The sequence below is a fragment of the Molossus molossus genome, unplaced genomic scaffold, assembly GCF_014108415.1.
Source record: "Molossus molossus isolate mMolMol1 unplaced genomic scaffold, mMolMol1.p scaffold_m16_p_21, whole genome shotgun sequence".
NCBI lineage: Eukaryota > Metazoa > Chordata > Mammalia > Chiroptera > Molossidae > Molossus > Molossus molossus.
Window position 1 is genome coordinate 7,997,105 of NW_023425357.1, and position 19,098 is coordinate 8,016,202.

General features: G+C 58.6%; 2 protein-coding genes across 4 annotated transcripts in view; both read left to right on the top strand.

Moving 5' to 3' along the window:
* Nucleotides 1-7,450, top strand: part of NAPA (NSF attachment protein alpha) — a 29,309-nt gene extending 21,859 nt beyond the window's left edge. The window contains exons 4-11 of one of the 3 annotated variants that reach the window (XM_036274445.1): nucleotides 448-494; nucleotides 1,876-1,953; nucleotides 2,163-2,218; nucleotides 2,310-2,394; nucleotides 3,128-3,232; nucleotides 4,282-4,350; nucleotides 4,796-4,846; nucleotides 5,811-7,449. In XM_036274445.1, the coding sequence (XP_036130338.1) occupies nucleotides 448-494; nucleotides 1,876-1,953; nucleotides 2,163-2,218; nucleotides 2,310-2,394; nucleotides 3,128-3,232; nucleotides 4,282-4,350; nucleotides 4,796-4,846; nucleotides 5,811-5,912 (593 nt within the window). In that variant the 3' untranslated portion in view covers nucleotides 5,913-7,449. Of the gene's footprint in view, nucleotides 1-447; nucleotides 495-1,875; nucleotides 1,954-2,162; nucleotides 2,219-2,309; nucleotides 2,395-3,127; nucleotides 3,233-4,281; nucleotides 4,351-4,795; nucleotides 4,847-5,341; nucleotides 5,443-5,810 lie in introns of those variants that run through there. The other 2 variants (XM_036274446.1, XM_036274447.1) reach the window with 2 other exon arrangements.
* A 1,413-nt stretch (nucleotides 7,451-8,863) lies between these two features.
* KPTN (kaptin, actin binding protein) lies at nucleotides 8,864-16,848 on the top strand. Its single transcript, XM_036274926.1, has 12 exons — nucleotides 8,864-9,090; nucleotides 9,427-9,509; nucleotides 9,634-9,718; nucleotides 9,802-9,856; nucleotides 11,299-11,374; nucleotides 11,468-11,541; nucleotides 11,772-11,881; nucleotides 11,960-12,037; nucleotides 12,684-12,759; nucleotides 13,490-13,625; nucleotides 13,710-13,892; nucleotides 16,453-16,848. Exons 1-12 carry the CDS (start codon nucleotides 8,868-8,870, stop codon nucleotides 16,570-16,572), a joined length of 1,299 nt encoding a protein of 432 aa, XP_036130819.1. The 5' UTR covers nucleotides 8,864-8,867; the 3' UTR covers nucleotides 16,573-16,848.
* The last annotated feature ends 2,250 nt before the right edge of the window (nucleotides 16,849-19,098 follow it).

A 19,098-nucleotide genomic window follows, 5' to 3' on the forward strand; every position in this document is an offset into this window, starting at 1 on the left:
GAAAGGGTGGCAGAGCGCAGGAGGAACCCAGGTGTCCCTCAGGTGTCAGGCTTGGCTGTCCCTGACGGTAAAGCCTTGAAAGATCTGGCTCAAAACACCCGGGGAGCCTGGCCATCGGCTGGCCTGGCACCGCCTCGTCCTGTCCCTGGGGTTACTGGGAAGGTGGTGGCTTTGTGCAGCTCCAGGGAGACGGGAGCCTCGTCAGCCAGGTTCCCCCTGCCCCCAAGCATGTGCCCAGTCAGGCTGCAGAATAAATTAGCCTGACCAAGTTTCCTGGGCTCCGGGATTCCTTCACCTTCCCTGCCAGCTGCTCCCGGAGAGCGTAGCCCTGGCAACCCCATCGATCTCTCCGCAGGCAGCCTTCAGCCCTGCGCCCCCTGTCCCAGCTTCTGCTGAAATGACTTCACCTTCTCACTTCTCTCCCCGCCTCCCTACTTCTCTCCCCAGAGGCCATCAACTGTCTGATGAGAGCAATCGAGATCTACACAGACATGGTAAGGGTCACTTCACTGTGCTGTCCCTGCTCCTGGTCCACCCCATTGGCCCAGCCTCCCCCTTCAGCCCAGCACCAAGAACAGGCGGGCAGGGAGAGGGGGACCCAGGGGGACTTGGTCCCCTGCACTGGGCTGGGCTGTCTGGGTCCTCACCCAGCTCCCACCAGCCTGGCTACCGCTTGCTCCCCAGGCCCTGCCGTTAGCTTCCCCGAAGGCCATCCGTGTCTTCGCTCCTGGGAGTTAGGGCTGTAGGAAGTATGTGTCCTTTTCCCCAGGCCCAGCCTTTCCCACCAGTGTCCTGTGATTACCAGCTCATGGCAGGCCAGAGGGGGTTGTGGGCAGTGCCCAGAGTGGGCACAGCCCCTGCCCTGCCCCAGAGAACATTCCCATCTACAGACGAGGCCCAGAGAGACGGCTGCCAGCCTGAGGCCAGGGAGCCGGGACTGTGGACCACATCCAGGCTCGGGCTCCTGTGAGCTCTACTTTTTGTCTCTTCTAATTCTACTTCCGGCTCGTCAGACCCCTCCCCCAGGCAGGAAGAGGGTCCTGACCCCGCTGGCTCGTGACTGTGCTATAGTATTACAGTTACAGCAGTGACCGCAGCTGCCACCAATTGACCCAGACACTCAGCCGAGTGAGGTGGGCACTGTTGTTAGTCCGTTTGACAGTCAGAAGGGTCCAAGACAAGGGAAGCGACTTGCCCAGAGACACACACCTGCAAACAGGAGTCACCGAGACCAAAACTAGGCCTTTCCTGCTGCCCTCGGCGCAGGGGTGGCCGTGAACTGGCCCCTGTGTGCGGAGCAGCTGGACGGGCACCGGGACCTCCTCTGGGTGGAGCAGGAGGGGTTGCTCAGCCCCTCTGAGAGCTGAGGCCTTTTTGAGGAAAGCTCTGGACCTCCACAGTGGAGGGCGGGGAGGGGGTGGGAGGTTGCTTGTGAGAAGAGCCACCTTGACGGTCACGCTCGGGAAGGGGATGCCTAGGAAAGGTTGGGCAGTGGGGACGCCGGAACCCTGAGCCCTGGGTTCTCCAGACCTTCTTCACCAGGTGACCCTGGGCCGGTCCTACCGTGGCCCCTCTGGGTCGCCTGTTAAATGCTTCCTCAGGCCAGGACTTCTGCCAGGCACCTCTGCACATCTTACCTCTGGTGCCGCCCCAGAGGCTGGGTGTGGAGTGTCTTGCCCACAGTCACCCGGTCGGGGCAGCACTCGGACCCAGGCCCCTCACTCCAGAGCCTCCCTCTTAAGCGCCGTGCCCTTCGCCTCAGTCCCCTCTTCCGCACACCTCACCTCACCGGGAGCCAAGCTTTGGTGACGGGTGGGGCATGGTTGACCTGGGCTGGCACTGGTCACAGACACGTCCTTCCTGTGTCCCCCACAGGGCCGATTCACGATCGCAGCCAAGCACCACATCTCCATCGCCGAGATCTACGAGACAGAGCTGGTGGACATCGAGAAGGTGAGGGCCAGTGGGGCCCCTGGCCGGCGGCCGGGAGGGGCTGCAGCAGCCACCTGCGACCTCTGTCCTGTTCACTCGGGGGTCCTGACTGAGCACCGGGAAAGGGGTGTGGTACTGGCAGAACTTGGATGAAGGGCTCTGGCTGTGTCCCAGGCGTGTCCGGGGCTGCATTGACCCTCCTCACCCTCCTCCCTCCCCGTGTCTCCCAGGCCATCGCCCACTACGAGCAGTCTGCAGACTACTACAAGGGCGAGGAGTCCAACAGGTACCCGGGGCCCCACCCCACCCTGCCCGCCCAGCCCCACAGTGCTTTGTGACCAGCCACCACCAACCGCCCTCGCCTCTGCCCCGCACAGCTCAGCCAACAAGTGTCTGCTGAAGGTGGCCGGGTACGCGGCGCAGCTGGAGCAGTATCAGAAGGCCATTGACATCTACGAACAGGTGGGGCAGCGGGGCTCCGAGGCCTCTCTGCGGAGGGCACTGCTCCCTCCTGTGTGCCGGGTCATCCCTGCCCTGACCCTGCCTCAGCCTGGCTGAACGTTTTCTCCACCTTGACCCCCTGTGTCCTCATCCTCTCCCTGGCCCAGTCCAGCCCGTAGGCTGGGGCTTCCTGGCTGGGCCGAGTGAGACTGGCCGAAGACCCAGAGTCGGGGCGGGAACGAGAAGAATCGCCGAAGGCTGGGGTGGCCAGAGGAAGGGGGTCAGGGAAACGGGGTCTTTCCCAGGCAGGAGGTGGGCAGTGTCGCCCGGCTGGGTGGGCTCCTGTCTGCTGTGTGGGGAGAGCTGGCAGGGCCCGGCTGTCTGGGTGGGTTCAGCTGGCCTCGGAGAGAGTGGGGCGGGCACTGCCTCTATGATCCTGCAGCCTCTGCCCACCGACATGCCAGCCTCCTGTGGGGCCTGATGGCAGGGCCGCCTCCTCTCACCATCTTGGGCACCTTGGGAGGCCCACAGACACCTGGCCCTGTGGCAGCACCCCCCTCCCCCATCATGTCTTGGTCCTTTGCCGACTTCCCTGGGGCTGGTCCCTGTCCTCCCTGCCCTTGGGGTCCCGGCTTAGCAGGTGTTCTCCTGGGGCACGGACCCAGCTTCCAGCTGGCCCCTGAGTGCCTGGCAGTGAGCCTGGCCCTCTGGCGGCCTGCCGTGAGCTCACAGTGCAGCCTCCGTGTACCCGTAGGTGGGGACCAACGCCATGGACAGCCCCCTTCTCAAGTACAGCGCCAAGGACTACTTCTTCAAGGCGGCCCTCTGCCACTTCTGTATCGACATGCTCAACGCCAAGGTGAGCCCCCCAGAGCTTGCCCCACTTGCCAGGCGACCGCCCCAGGAGCACTAGGGCCACTGTCACTAAGCCAAGCCCCCTCTCAACCCCTTGGAGGGAGTGAGCCCCTCACTCACCTCTGGCCCCTGACAGTCGGCACAGGAAACACTTGTTCTCGCTGCTGTGTTTCTGTCCCTGCTGTCACCTGCCCGCCCCTTAGCCTCTGAGTGTCCAGTTCCTGGCCCACTTGGTGCCAGGCTCCTTCTCTCATGAGAACACATTTTGAATCCTTACTGCTCCCTGTGAGGTCGGCATCACTGCCACCCGTTTGGCAGGGGAGACACAGGCTGAGAGCGGAGTCCCCTGTTCAGGGCCACAGGCTGGCAAACAGCAGACTCCAGATCTCCCTGGCTCCCGGTGTCACCATTTGACCCACAGCCTGCATGTCTGCCACCCATCTTCAGGGCCTCCTGGCAAGAGAGGGGTCAGTGCTGGCCAGGGGCAGGAAATGACCAGGGGAAGGAGTTGGACTCTGTAATCCGGGATTTCTAGGGGGTTTCCAGCCGCCCTAGCCTCATCCTGCGTCTGGCAGGGTGGTTGAGACTAGTTCACTTCAGATCCCTGCCCACCACTTACCCTGTGCCCTGAGCAGGTCCCTGCCCTCTCTGGGTGTTGCCCTCCTTTCAAAATGGGGGTCATCCTCATTTGACCTTTCCTGGGTCCTCATGATGGTTAAAGGTGCTGGCATGAAGAAGTACTGTGGCAGTTGTCATTTGCCCCCTCCCCTGGGTGAGCCAGGTTCAGGCAGGGGCCCTGGGCACTGTCCCGGGAAACCCTCTCCATCCTCCCTCCACGCCAGCTGTCCCTGCAGCCAGACTGGCGCTGAGCTCAGCTCCGTGGAGGTGCTGCTAGGCACAGAGCCAGGTGCCATGAGGCGGGGGGAGGGGCACAGAGAGCTGACTCAGGGTCCAAGCCGTCCCTAGATCCCCCTGCATCTCAGGCCAGCGGCTTCAACAGCCCCTTTGTTAGCCTGTCTCCTTCCTTCCTTCTTCCACCCTGGCCGCGCTCAGCTTGCTGTCCAGAAGTACGAGGACCTCTTCCCTGCTTTCTCTGACTCCCGCGAGTGCAAGCTGATGAAAGTGAGTGCGGGGCCCTGCCCTGCCCCTTTCCCCTCTGGGCCTGGACTCGGGTGGCTGGGAGCCGGGGGTGGAACCTGAGGCGTGGCTCCAGTGGGTATGATCACCGAGATTTTATAGTGGTGCTCAGGGGTTGTTTTTATTTTGTTTTCCTTCTGCTACTTGGTTCTCCATTTTCCGGATGAGACCAGACTCAGGCAGCTATGGAGCTAGTAGGGGCTGAGCTGGGACACACACGCGTGGGTACCCACACGCACGCACGCGCGCGGCCTGTATCCATGAGTTTGCAAGCAACTGCGGACACGGGCAGGACTGGAACATAGCCCTTTCCTCCCTCTCAGCATGGGAGTCCGCAACTGCTTCCACCCAGATGGTGTGTGCGTGGATCCCACCCAGGCCTGTCACAGGCCAGCCCGGGCCCTGACCCCCGTCTGCCATTTTCTTACAGAAATTGCTAGAAGCCCATGAAGAACAGAACGTGGACAGCTACACTGAGGCGGTGAGTGGCCAGCAGGGTGGCCGCCCTTCTAGACATGCTCTGCCGTGAATCTCACCCTTTTTATCTCTGGCCTCGGCCCCCGGCTGTGCATTCCAGTCTGCAGTCATCCCAGAATCTCACAGGGAGCCCCAGGAGGTGCAGGGAGTGCTCTCCCCATTTTAGAGATGATGGCACTGAGGCTGAGAAGTGTGCTTGGGCCCTCCGGGGCAGAGCTGGGCTCAGGCCCTCATCTGTCCGCGCCACTTGGAGTGTCCCCGGGTGAGCAGCTGAGAGCCACCTCTCATCAGGCGCTTTGGGAGACCCAGAGGAGCAGAGAGGGAAGGAAACGAGCGTCATCCTCCCCGTCTGAGAGCAGGAGGGCGGTGGAGCCGAGGGTGGGGAGGTGACGTTGAGAGGGCCCACCCTCCCACCAGCACATTCCTCATGGAACAGATGTTTCTAAACGTTCTGAACTCGGTGTGCAGCTCAGACCTGATGTGGTTGTCTGGACCACAGCTGGGCGCCCGTCCCTCTGGAACGCGAGGCCCCTGATGATGTGGACTAGCTCCCTCGGTCCCTCCGGCTCCCAGCGGTGGCAGGACGTGGAGAAGCTCCGCGTGGAGAAGGGGGATGAAGGGCGTGGGTTCGCTCAGGCCTCCCCTGCCTGTGGCACTCAAGACAGGCCTTTGTCACATCTTCGGGCCTCAGTTTCCCGTCCATAAAGCAAGGAAGCTGGACCCTTTTTTAAAGCTACAAAATTAATTTTTTTCCTGAAAGGAAGTCTTACGCTCAGAGTAGTAAAGGCCCAAAAGGGAGCCACCTGGCCTGCTGCCTCCCTTGCTCCTCCTCGGGCCACAGGGCAGGGACACATTAGAGAACTTTAGGACCAGAACCTTGGGCTCCAGGGCTGGGACAGGGAGGGAGCCTCGGCCGGGCGTGCGATTGGCCACCGGTTCCCATAGTCACTGTCTCCGGTGTGCCGCAGGTGAAGGAGTACGACTCCATATCCCGGCTGGACCAGTGGCTGACCACCATGCTGCTGAGGGGCAAGAAGACCATCCAAGGCGAGGAGGAGGACCTGCGCTAAGCCCCGCCCCGGCGCCTGTCTTCCTGCCCCTCTGCTCTCCCCAGCAGCCCCTCCAAACATAGCGTGAGCCCAGAGAAAAGTGACCCGGACCTCAGCTGGGACCCTCCCTCCACCCCGCGCCCCAGTCTCACAGGCCACAGTGCAGGCTCACACTGCGTCCGCGCTCCCGAGGCCGGGGCCTGCTGGCTAACCAGTCCCCCCTGTTCTCGTTGCACCTCTCCCCCACCCATTTATTTAAGCCCAAGAGGTACCTTTTCCCCCCCAAAACACAGAATCCGTGACGTAGACCTGTTTGCTATGGGTGCTGCCAGGGACGGGGTCAGCATCTGGCCCCTCATCTCCCGAATGGCTGGGGCTGGGTGTGAGGTTGGTTTCTGTCTCCCCACTTCTGTCCCCCAGCCAGGCGCTGAGCACATGTGGCTGCTGAGATGTGCTCTTGCCACTGGGGGTGGGTCCCTTCCCCCCACCCAGTGCTGGGAGCCTCCCCAGCCCCTGCAGCCCAGGCCTCCCAGGAAAGCCCCAGGCCCTGGAGCTCAGGGTCGTCCTGCACCCGCCCCCACCTGCTCCTGCCGTAGTGCTTCGGGGCTTATCTGTTGGAAGCTGCGGCTGGCCCCAAAAAGAGAACAAAAAACAACATTTTTGCATGAGTCTTTCTTCCTCTTCACCTCTGCTACCCTCTTCTTCCTTGGGAGGGCTGGAGTCCTGTCTTCCTGCGTGCCCCCGTGGCTCTGGTCACCCTGTGTGGGAGAGGGAGAGGAGACCTGGGAGCCCCAAGGATGTTGGGTTTGCGGAGGAGCCGCGAACCTGGGAATCTGGAACACCCATCTTCATCTGGGGGCCTTGGTTCCCTCGGCTGGGTCGATGGGTAGCAGTGCCCCTTGGAGCTGGCCGGAGGGTGAGTGCAGCAGTCGGGTGGAAGGGTTAGGCCCCTGCATCTTCCAGCCTCGCCCAATTCCACGCCCTGGAGGGAGCACTGGAAGCCCCAGTGGCACTTGTTCCATGTGTCGCAGGACGGGGGAGAGAGTGGGTACGGGGAGTGGGAGAGAAGATGACAGGATCTCTTTGCACAGGAAAGGTGGGTGAGAGCCACCCACCTGCAAACTCCATGGTGCAGGCCCGTGAGTCAGGTGCACCATCCAGTGTGCACGTACTTCCACCCTTCGTGGGGGGACAGCTCGGTGCCCGGAGGCAGACAGTGTTCCAGGGCAGGGATGATGCTGAGGGGCTGCCTGGGAACCAGCTCAGTTACGACTCCTGAGACGTCCTGGCCGGTTTGGCTCAGCAGTTGGAGCGTCGGCCTGCGGACCAGAGAGTCCCGGGTTCAGTTCCCACTAGGGGCACATACCAAAAAAAAAGAAGAAGAAGACTCCTGAGACCTGAGATCGATTACTGATGTCTGCCATGGGCACAGGCTGAAGAATGGTTTAAGAAGCTATTTCTGCCATTTGTGACTGAAATAGTAATTCCCAATCCTTGGCTGTGCTTGCAATCATTAAAAGTACTTACGCTTGGATCACACCCTTATAAATTGTGGTTTGATTGAGGTTCCCCACTCTTGTTTTTCGTTTTTATTTCATGAAAGTTCCACAGGTGATTCAAAGGTACAGCTAGGGTTGGGAACCACTGAACGAACAGGACAGTTCCTTCCAACCTGTAACTTCATTCATTCCATTTGCTCAACAAATACTAAATGAATGTAGTTTAATGGTTACCACATGAGGCAGAAGCCTGAAAAAAGCATTCTTCAGGAGCAGCAGAACTAGACCCCACATACTGGTCGCTCAGCGAGTATTGACTAAGCACCTACTGTGTGTCATGCCCTGGTCTAGATCCTAGGAATACAGCATTACATAGAGCCAGACTCTGCCCTATGTAGTCCCCAAAGGCAGAAGTCAGATTGACACACTCCTTTTCACCCTCCACATCCAATCTGCCTTTGAGAGCTTTCCTTTTATGTCTCTTATGTAACAGTGTCTGGCAGAGGGCCTGGCACGTCGTTTGTGGATGTTTAACACAAGTATTGCATGCTTGCTTTGTGTCAGGCCTTGTAGTCCACGTGTGGGGATTTTCCTGGCTTCGCGGATCTTGCCAGAACAATCAGCCAACTCCAGAGACGATATACAGGTGTAGAGTCCTCAAGCCCCTGATGCCATTCTAGGGACAAAACACACAGGAACCTCCTAAGACCGCAGAGTTAGAAACACCTGGTTTACATCCTGTCCATCACTAGCCTATCAGCCAAGGGACTTAACTTCCTGAACCTCAATTTCATCCAACATAAATTGGGCTAATAAATAAACCTCTGCGGGGTTGTTCCAGGGGTTGTACGTTTGGAAGGGATGTGTGACACGAAGTGCCCGGTAAATGCTGAACAGATGCATGCAGGGTGGTGGGTCATGAAGACTCAGAACCAGGGCCCACAGGCCCAGCACAAAGCCTTTCAATAAAGGAGAAGGTTATCTGTCGGGACAGATAGCTAGATCTGTCTTTCTTTCTCTAGGGAAGGAAGAATGCATTTCACCATTTTTAAAGTGATATGATTAAAATAAACTATGGAGCTCTCGTCTGGGTTTTAATACTGACCGCTGCTTACTAGGTGTGTGATCTTAGGCACGTTCCTTTACCTCTCTGTGCCTCAATCCCTTCATCCATAAAACACACTAACTACCTCAGACTGCCTGTGAGTTTTAAATAAATTGATAGATGGGAAGCGCTTAGAACAGTTGCTGACACATTAAGCTTTATGGTGGTGGAGATGCTCCCGTCCACAGTGCGCAGGCGCCTTGGGGCAAAGTCTCGTGGGAAGCCCGGGCAGGCCGGCTGGCGGCCATCTTTGTCAAGGGCAGCGGCGGCCGCTTCCCGACGTCGTCAGTCTGCGCGAGCAGCGGGCACCCGGAGGTCCGGGTCGCTCCGGGAGCGGTGGGTGGGGCCGGGCGGGTGTGGTGGAGGTGCGGGATGGGGGAGGCGGCCGTGGCCGCGGAGCCCTGCCCGCTGCGCGAGGACAGCTTCACGCGCTTCTCGTCGCAGAGCAATGTGTACGGGCTGGCGGGCGGCGCGGGCGGGCGCGGGGAGCTGCTGGCCGCCACCCTTAAAGGCAAGGTGCTGGGTTTCCGCTACCAAGACCTCCGACAGAAAATCCGGCCGGTAGCCAAGGAGCTGCAGTTCAATTACATACCCGGTGCGTGGCGCTATGGGGCCGGAGGGCCGGGAAGGTGGTGTTGAGAAGGCTTCTGAGGCTGTCTGAGCTGGATCACTATGATGGGGAAATGGGACCAGGGCGATTGAGGGGGGACAGAGCTGAAAACCATAAGTCTGTGGGGTCAGAGGGCAGGGATAATAGAGGCCTATTGTGGTTAGGATTCGGGATCTCCTACCAAGGTGTTGGTGATCAGGACTCAGTGGGACCCAGAAGTCATGATAACTGCAGAGGTTAAAGGTTACTGAGTCCTAGAGGTCAGGGGTCACCATGATTGGTGATATGGCCTGAAACTTGAACTTTGAACTATCCCCCCAGTGGATGCTGAGATTGTCTCCATCGACACCTTCAACAAGTCACCCCCAAAGCGGGGCCTGGTTGTGGGAATCACGTTCATCAAGGTACCCAGAGACCCCCTCCGCCTTCCTATCCCCTCCTCCTTACACACATGGTGGATCCCACTGAGTCTGACCCAGATCCCTCCTGCCACCCCTACTCTCCCCTGAGGCCAGTTTCCTCCCCCAGGATTCAGGGGACAAAGGCAGCCCCTTCCTTAACATTTACTGTGACTACGAGCCTGGCTCTGAGTACAACCTTGACTCCATTGCCCGTAAGTGTGGCCTGGAGGGGTGGAGAGGGCGGGAAGGGGGCCTGTTGGGTTCCGCAAGCCCATCTGCTGTGCTCCTCCTACAGAGAGCTGCCTGAACCTGGAACTTCGGTTCACTCCTTTCCAGCTGTGCCATGCAGAGTAAGTAAGCCGCAGGCGCGATGCAGGTGTGCTACAGTAGGGAGCGTGCGCTCCTGCGGGAGAGGGAGAGGGGCAGGGGCTGCAACAGACAAGACCACAAACCTTCCCATAGGCAATCACATTCTGTTTTTGTATTTTTGAGCACCGTGCATTTAAGGTAAGTTCGTGAACCAGACTTGGCTGATGGACCACCATTTTATTGTCTCCAAACTGTATAATCTGAGAATCAATTGAGCACCTATGTTCTAGATATCTAGAATTCTCAGGCTCTCGGGTTCTAGATTTGGACATTCCGAGAGCCAGAAATGGTGTTTTCTAGAGTTGCAAGCTCAGATTCCAGGATCTGAAAGTACGGTTGTGTTTTTTTTTGTTTTGTTTTTTTTAATCCTCACCCGAGGACATTTTTCCATTTTTTGTTCAGATAGAGTGGGAGGGAAAGAGAGGGGGAGAGAGAGAGAAACATCGACGTGAAAGGGACACATCGAGTGGCTGCCACCCGCACAACCCAACCAGGGCCAGGGACAAACTGCAACCGAGGTGCGTGCCCTTAGCGGGAACCGAACCCGGGTCTCTCTGGACCGCAGGCCGACGCTCTAACCGCTGAGCCAAACCGGCCAGGGCTGAAAGTACGGTTGGATAATTCTGAGGTTCTGGCGTGATAAAGCCCTAACATTGTCATATTTCAAGGAACTGCAGTACAGACCATCTAGAATACTGAGGTTCTGGAATTCCCAGAGTATGAAAATTCCCTGCTAGAGCTCTGGATTCCATCCTGGAGCACCAATGGTCTAGCACAGATGTTAGCAAACTTTTTCTGTAAAGGCCCACGTGGTAAATGTGGTAAATTAGGCTTTTGAGCACCAGACAGTCTCTGTCACAACTACTTGTCTGTCATTATAGCAAGAAGGCAGCCATTGGCTATGTAAATGAATGGGCATGGCTGTGTTTCAATAAAACTTCATTTATAAAAACAGATGGTGGGTTGGATTTGGCCTATGGGGTCCTAGTTTGCCAACATCTGGTGTAGTAGGTGAGAGTTCTAGAAACCGATGTGCTGGATTCTAGGATTTGGATGTTCTACCATCCTGAGTCCGAATATTCTTGAGGGCAGTTTCTACAAGTTGTAGTATTTGTAAGGAGACAGGTTGCAGAATGAGAACACTGGAGTCCTGGGCTACTGCGACCCATTCTAGCACTCCACGTTCCATTCCTGAATCCCGTCCGGAATGAGGATGCTAGCAGATGCGGGCTCTAGGAATGGAAGGTTCTCATATGCTGACTTCTCGTACAGTTCTGCATCCTGAGATTCTAGCTCTGGATCCAGTGGCTGGGTCCCAGCATGTCAGGGTTCCTGCAGATGAGGGTTTTGATAAGAGGGTTTTACCCAGACTCTGCCGCACTCGGGTCTGCCACACTGGGGTCCTAGATTTCTCTGCTTGCAGGGTCCAGGTCGGGGATCAGCTGGAGACTGTGTTTCTCCTGAGCGGGAACGACCCGGCCATTCATCTCTACAAGGAGGTGAGGCGGGGGGGCGTGGAGGGCAGAGCCCTGCTGGGGTTGTCATGGGGTGGCCACTGACTCCCAGCGGGGGTTGGGTCTTGGTTCCCCCAGAACGAGGGGCTGCATCAGTTTGAAGAACAACCCGTGGACAACCTCTTCCCAGAGCTCACGAACCTGGCCAGTAGGTAGGAGAGCCCCCGGAACATCCAGATGGGAGCAGGGCAGGTGGCCTCAGAGAAATCAGGTGGTGGGACTTGACTCCTGGAGAAATTGGGTGGTGAGGATTACCTCAGATAAGTCAGGCAGCAGTGGGGTCCCAGGGCTCCAGGGGGGGCCTAGATGCTCCTGGGGGAGGTGGAACATGGGCTGGGACCCGGCCAGGGCCTCTAGCCGCTCTGTCCACCTCGCCCACCAGCGTCCTCTGGCTTGACGTCCACAACCTCCCTGGCACATCCCGGCGACTCTCAGCTCTCGGCTGTCAGAGCGGTTATGTCCGTGTAGCCCATGTGGACCAGCGGAGTCGAGGTGCTGGCAGGGTCGGGGCCAGGGTGGGGGTGGGGCTGAGGGCTGGGGCAGGGCTCTGAGTCCTCGCCCCCCACGCAGAGGTTCTGCAGACGTGGACGATCCTACAGGACGGCCCTATCTCCCGAGTGATCGTGTTCAGCCTCTCAGCCCCCACAGGTGAGCTCTGGACATGGGGAGGCAACTCTGCAGGCTTGGCTACCCCAAAGTGTCCAGCTCCCCATCCTTCCCTCCGTCCCTCCCGCGTGCCTCGATCCAGCTCCGGGGCTGCAGTGTGTGTCCCTTCCCGCCGCTCCACGCCCTCACAGTTCACTTCCAGCTCCTGCCCCTGTGGCCTCATCTGTGGGCCTGGCCTCGTGCCTTTCCCTCCGTGGTCTGCTCTTCACCCCTCACACTCTGGCTCGCTCTGCTCCCCTCCCCTGTGCACTGTCTCGTATCCCAGGCCTTTCCCGCGGACCCGCGCCATCCCCACTCAGTCCCACCTTTCCCCCACGCCGCTCTGTTCCTCTTACTGTGGTCTGTCCTTCCCGGCTGTCTCCCTCGGCCTGACCTCTGCAGTCTGTCATCTGTCCTCCAGGCTGATGTTTGTCCTTTTTCCTCCCACGGTCTAACCTCAGACTTTCTGAATGGTCACGTCGCACCTGTTCCTCCTGGTGTCTGACCTCGTCATTCTCTCGTGGTCCAACCTCTGACCCTCTCCCTATAGCACAACCTGGAGTCTTTCTCCTGAAATCTCACTGAGGGGCGAGGGGTATGAGGAGGAGTCTGGACCTGTCCTTCAGAGCTCTTCATGTTCTTTCTCCAGAGACCACGGACAGGCCACAGCGGGAAGAGTACAGCTTACTCGTGGCCAGTATGTTGGAGCCCGCAGTGGTGTACTGGTGAGGGCCTGGGGCCCCTGAGGCCATCTGACCTCATCTTTGCACTTTGGTGTAACCTCGTCCTTCTCAGCAGAAAGTCCCTTTGGCTGGGGTTGTTCAGGGCTGGGCAGGTGAAGGTGTTCGTGTCCTGGGGGGTGCAAGTGTTGAAGTCTAGAACTCGTACAGGCTGTGTGGAGGCCTTGGGCGTTGAGATGTGTGCTGTCCCTGGAGCAGGGGACAGCGTGTGCTGGTAGGTGTGGGACAGCGGCCTCGGTGTGTGAGGAAAGCTCGATTTGTAGCATTTGCCAATTTCCATGGTGTAAATACTGCAGCAGATTGCAAGCCACTGACAGGGTGCCAGCAGGCTCGGAGAGCTTCTGTTTCCCCGTCAGCTGTGGCACACCTGGTGGGCCCTGGGGGTGTCCCCTTGGGGACCGAGCTCTCCAGGCTCCATGGGGTGTCTGGATCCCCAAGAAAAGCCTATCGGTTTCCATTTGGAGTGAGATGTCCCACCTCCAGCGGGGAGTGTGAGGGTCCAGATTGGGGAGTAGCAAGCGGACAGTCTGAGTGAAGGATTTGAGTTCCTTGGGGGATATGAAGAGGACCAGAGTGGAGGTGAGGGTGTCCAGGCTTCAGGAGGGTGTCCAGACCTTTGAAGTGGAGCTGTGTGGGCACCTGGCCGGGGTCTGGCACTAAGGGAGGGGGGCACTGTGGTCCGACCTCAGTTACCCCCTGCGTTGGGAACCCTCAGGGACCTGCTGAGCCGGGGCCTTGAGGACCAGCTTCTCCTGCCTGGCAGTGACCAGTTTGACAGCGTCCTCTGTGGCCTGGTCACCGATGTCGATTTGGATGGGCAGCCAGAAGTCCTGGTGGCCACCTATGGACAGGTAGGATCTGAGGGAGGAGCCGACACCCGCCTGTGCCCTCCACTGCCCCGCTCACCTGTGTGACCCCACCCCCGCCCCCGGCAGGAGCTGCTCTGTTACAAGTACCGCGGCCCCGAGGCCGGGCTCCCCGAGGCCGAGCGTGGATTCCGCCTGTTGTGGCGAAGGAGCTTCCCCAGCCCGCTGCTGGCCATGGCTCACGTGGACCTGACCGGGGACGGGCTGCAGGAGCTCGCCGTGGTCTCCCTGAAGGGCGTGCACATCCTGCAGGTAGCCAGCTCCTCCGGGGGCCCTGGAAGCAGAGCCGAGGTGGGGTTTCAGACCCCTGCTTCATTGAGGGCATGTGCTCAGGGAACACGTACGGGGGCGTGGATTCCCCCACCTTCGGCAAGGGGGTTGGCTGCAGGCCTGGGGGGTCATCTCTTTCTGGGAGGGAGCAAGGACAGCTCCCGGGAGGGGGCGGCCTCTGGTGGAGGGGGTTCTGATGCAGCACCTGCCACCCTCAGCCTCCATAACTTTTTTTTTGTTAATCCTCATCGATTTTATTTTTCTATGATTTTTTTTTTAATCCTCACCCGAGGTCATTTTTCCATTTTTATTCAGATAGAGTGGGAGGGAGAGAGAGGAAGTGAGAGAGAGAAACATCGACGTGAAAGGAACACATCACATCGAGTGGCTGCCTCTCGCACAACCCCAAGCGGGACTGGGGACAAACCACAACCAAGGTACCTGCTCTTGGCGGGAACCGAACCCGGGTCTCTCAGGTCCGTGGGCCAACACTCTAACCACTGAGCCAAACCAGCCAGGGCTCCATTGATTTTTCCATAGAGTGGAAGGGAGAGAGAGAGAAACATCGATGTGAGAGGGAGACATCGATTGGATGCCTCCTGCACAACCCCAGCTGGGCCAGCAGTCGAACCTGCAAACCAGGCACGTGCCCTTGACCGGGAATTGAACCCACAGCCCTTCGGTGTGCAGGCCGACACTCTAACCACTGAGCAGCCGGCCTCCCTAACTTCTGTTCTTCATTCCTCTTGCTTTGCCCACCTCTGTCCCTTCCCTGTGGCCTGGCCCGGCGCTGCCCCGTGATCTAACCACCGTCCTTCCCTTTGCTCCGTGATGGGTGGCGACGTGCCCTCCCGCCCCTTCTTCCGCGTGTGTGACTGGCGTCCCTCAGCTGTGGGCTAAGCAGCAGCTGCTGAGTTTCTGGCTCCCGAGTCCCACCTCCTGCAGTGCCGCCTCCCGCCCCCCTCCACAGCCAGTCTCCACTCTCTGCCCAGCCACCTGGACCTCCCACAGTCTGCCCTCTGACTTTCCCTTCGCGGTCAAGCCTGTGAACTGTGGTCTGCTGTCCAGCTTTCTGCTGCGCTTTGACCTCTGACCCTGCCACAGCAGCCTGACAGCCGTTACCCCCGTTCCGGTCTCATATCCAACCATCCCAGGGGTCCCGGGTCACTCCACTGCACTGGCACCTCCAACTAGTACAGTCTGATCTCTGACCTTCCCCCGGGCCCAGCCCCCACCCCTTAGGCCAAGGTGCTTCGTCTCCTAACAAGGTGCTCGCTTCTCCTTCTCTCTGGTCCGAGTCCAGCCCCTTCCCTGCGGGTCTAACCCTGCTGCCTTCTCTGAGTCTCTGCTTGGGTTTGTCCTGCAGTCTGTCATCTGGCCTCGGTTAGGTCTCAGGAGAACTGAGTAAAACGGAATGAGGTTAGACCCTAATAGAAAGGGCCAGGTGGCTCAGTTGGTTAGAGCATTATCTCCATGCACCAAGGTTGCGGGTTCGATCCCCAGTCAGGGCACATACAAGAATCAATCAATGGCCCTGGCCTGTTTGGCTCAGCGGTTAGAGCGTCGGCCCGCGGACCAGAGAGTCTCAGGTTCAAATCCAGTCAAGGGCATGTACCTCGGGTGCGGTTCGTCCCCAGCCCTGGTTGGGGTCGTGTGGGAGGCACCCACTCGATGTGTCCCTTTCACGTCAATGTTTCTCTCTTTCTCTCTCTCTGTTTCTCTCTCTCCCTCCCGCTCTGTCTGAACAAAAATGGAAAAATGTCCTCGGGTGAGGATTAAAAAAAAGAATCAACCAATGAATGCATCAATAAGTGGAACAACAAATCGATCTTTCTGTCTCTCTCAAAAAAACTCAACACGTTTAAAAAGAAAAAGAAAGGGCACAGGTCCGCCCCAGTGGACAGCACTGCCAGACCGCAGGGGACGAGGCTGTGGGAGACAGTGGCGGGCGGGCTCCCCTTCACTGAGCTCGGACCAGCCCGTCACCCCGCGTCACGATCTGTTCAAGCCGTTTCACTGGGATCCCCTCTGTCCTTTCTGTTAGGGTCTCACCTCAGACTCCCCGGCCAGGATCTAACCCTGTCCCTCGGGGGGACACACTCCTCTCTTGTCCACTTGGTGTGCGCCTCCTCTGTCCTGTTGGCCCGTCCTTTTCCGCAGTGTGTCTCCTTTGTCTCTGCCTGTGGCTGACCTCAGCCTCTCTCCGTGGCCGGCCCTTCCTCCCATATAATGCGGTCTCTCTCTTGTATTTTGGTCCATCCCATCCCGTCCCTTCGGCCAAGTTCTAGCCTCGGACCCGTACAGTTGGTCCAGGCTTGTTTCCTCCTGCCAGGAATTCACTGAAGGCTGTTGCCTGGGTCTGACCTTCACCCCGCCAGAGACCCGTTCCTACCGCGCCCGGGTTTGCCCTCCGACACCTGTCCATGGCTGTGGCCGAGCTCCCAGCGTATGGGGTGGCCTGACTCCAGCCTGTCCCTTGTCCCCCTTGGTCTACCCCACACCTGCCATTGTTCTCAGCCCCACCCTCCTCTCCTTCCCACAGCACAGCCTGATCCAGGCCTCGGAGCTGGTCCTGTCCCGGCTGCGGCACCAGGTGGAGCAGAGGAGACGTCAGTTGCAAAGGCCAGGGGACAGGGTGGGCCCAGGGCCTGCTGGGACATAGGCCTCCTGAGCACCCACCCACTGCCCACATTGGGGTGCTCACCTCCAGCCCCTGCAGGAGAGGGAAGAACCCAGGCCGCCAGGGTGGAGCTGTGAGTTCCCAGGGTGCCCTGTGGCCTCACCTAATCACTGCTCTGTGCCTAAGGTCCCCATTTGAAAATGGGATGATCTCACCCAACCCCCTTTCGCTCCAGGTGAGAATTGACCAGCCACCAATTAGTATACATCCAGAGGAACTGAACTTTCCATTTTCTTCATTGTTTTTTTTTTTGAATCCTCACCTGAGCATATTTTTACATTTATCTTCAGACAGAGTGAGGGAGGGAGAGAGAGAAACATTGATGTGAGAGAGACACATTGATCGATTGCCACCTGCACGACCCTTGGAGCCGGGGATGAACCACAACCGAGGTGCGTACCCTTGGCCAGAATTGAACCCGAGACTCCCTGGTCCGCAGGCTGATGCTCTAACCACTGAGCAAACCAGCCAGGGCCATTGTCTTTATTCTTTTGCTCAGCAAGCATTTGCTGAGAGCCTGGGACCCTGTGTTGGGTGCTGGACTCGCCCGGAAGAATGGAGGAATGGGGGGCATGGGAGAGAGGATCCGGGGTGAGACCTGGAGGCAGGGCTGAGGAGAGAGCAGCGTAGACCTCGGAGGGAGGAGATGCGGTCAGGGCCCAGCAGAAGGGCTGAGGCCACGCCACGGGGACACAGTGCCTTCAGCCAGCGTGCCACAAGGCTCTCTCAAACATGCAGTATCTGACTGTTAGTCAGGGGCACTGACCTCTTTTCCGAGATTGTCAAATAAAAAAATGACAACAGCCAACACAACAGTAGCCGTCTGGTGTGAACGAGTCAAAATTATACCTTTTTTTTTTTTTTGTCAGATCAGCAGGGAAAAAAGTGACATATTTTTTGGTGCGCCGCAGGTTTCGGTAATTAGTTTGTGTGCCTTGAGATGACAGAGGTTGGGAATCGCTGCTTAAGGGAAGGGCCTGAGGTTAGGCCCCGGGAGAGAGCAGAGGTTACATCTGCAGGCGGGGCTGCGGTGAGACCCCAGTGGGAAGCCCCGGACCTGAGGTTAGGTCGCAGGAGGAAGATGAGCAATTGAGCCCCAGGGGAAAAGATGGGGGGGACCCCTGTGAGGAAGCTGTCAAGCTGCAGCAGAGGGTCTGAGGCTAGACCCTTAGGAGTAATGCTGAGGTTGGACCCGGAGTCCGGGGCCAAGGTTAGACCCAGCGGGAAGTCGCTGAGGCGGGATCCGAGCTGGGGGTGCTGAGATGGCACCCGGGATGCACCATGCAAGGAAGGATGGTTAGTCCTGAAGGAAAAGCCCAGGGCAGTGGGGACCCAGGGAGACAATGCTGATCGCCACCACCCTGGCGGTAGGAATTCCCCCCTTGTGGGGCACCAGGAGGACTCAGCCTGCATGTCAGGGACCAGAGGAGGGCCAGGGTGACCAGAAATCCTGCCCTCTCCCACCAGAGGCCAGGAACAGAATCCAGGTCAGGAGGGTTGGGGAGTAATTCCTGAGCAGGATCCAGGCTGGTGGTGAGGGTGGGCTCCTCCCTCCCCAGGCTAGGGGGTTGGGTGGGACTCCTGCTCCCCGAGGGAGAGCTCATTCTGGCCATCTGCTGCCTGTCGTGGAAGTTCACCCATCAGTCCGACCACCCACACGGACGGTGAAGGCCAGGCCACCCATTCTCCACAGTGGGATTTTAGGAGGTAGCCCACCGATTCTTGGCAGCCCTGTCTTCACATCTAGAGCCCCGGCCCCAGTGTGGGAGATGGCAAGGAGGGGTCATCTTCCACTTCACACGACCAGGGTCTCTCCCTCCCGCCGCCCACCTGCTGCATCGCCTCTGTCCCGGGCGGAGCTGGGACCCTGGGGGAGACTCTGGTGAGTCTAGTCAGTGATGAGGGGGCCTGTGAATGTGTACGCCCTAGAGGGGGGAGTGTGCAGGTGTGTCCACCTCCAGGTTCCTGAGTGTGTCCAGGAGTCGGCCACCCACCTGGTCCTTTGCCCTTTGCGTCCTGGCTTCTTGCCAGGTCCTCGGTCCCGGACAGCAGTTAAAGCTGTAGAGCCTGAAGCCACGCTGCATCACTCTGCCTCAGTTTCCCCATCTGTAAAATAAGGCTAGAACGTCTACCTCACGCGAGGGTTAGTTGCAGCAACATGTGTCAAGCACTCGTGCAGAAATGTTCCTTCGACGCCTGGCAGGCGGAAAGGGCCAGTTGAGTGACAGCTGTTGCTATTATTACTAGCCGGTGCCTTTGTGGTTGTTTCTGGCTGGGTTGTGAGGTTATGTCTGCTGGCACAGCATGAGTTTGAACATTCTCATCCTCCCCCCTGGTTCTCTGAGCCTGGAACTATTTGTAGCTATTTTTTGCGGCTTTGGCCCATATATGGATCAGAGACTGTATATGTGTTAGAGATGGGGGTGGAGGGTGCCTCTGAATGGCCCCCCCACGCACCCCCCAAAACATAGCGCCCTCCGCCGCTGTCCCGGCCTGTGGTGCTGAACC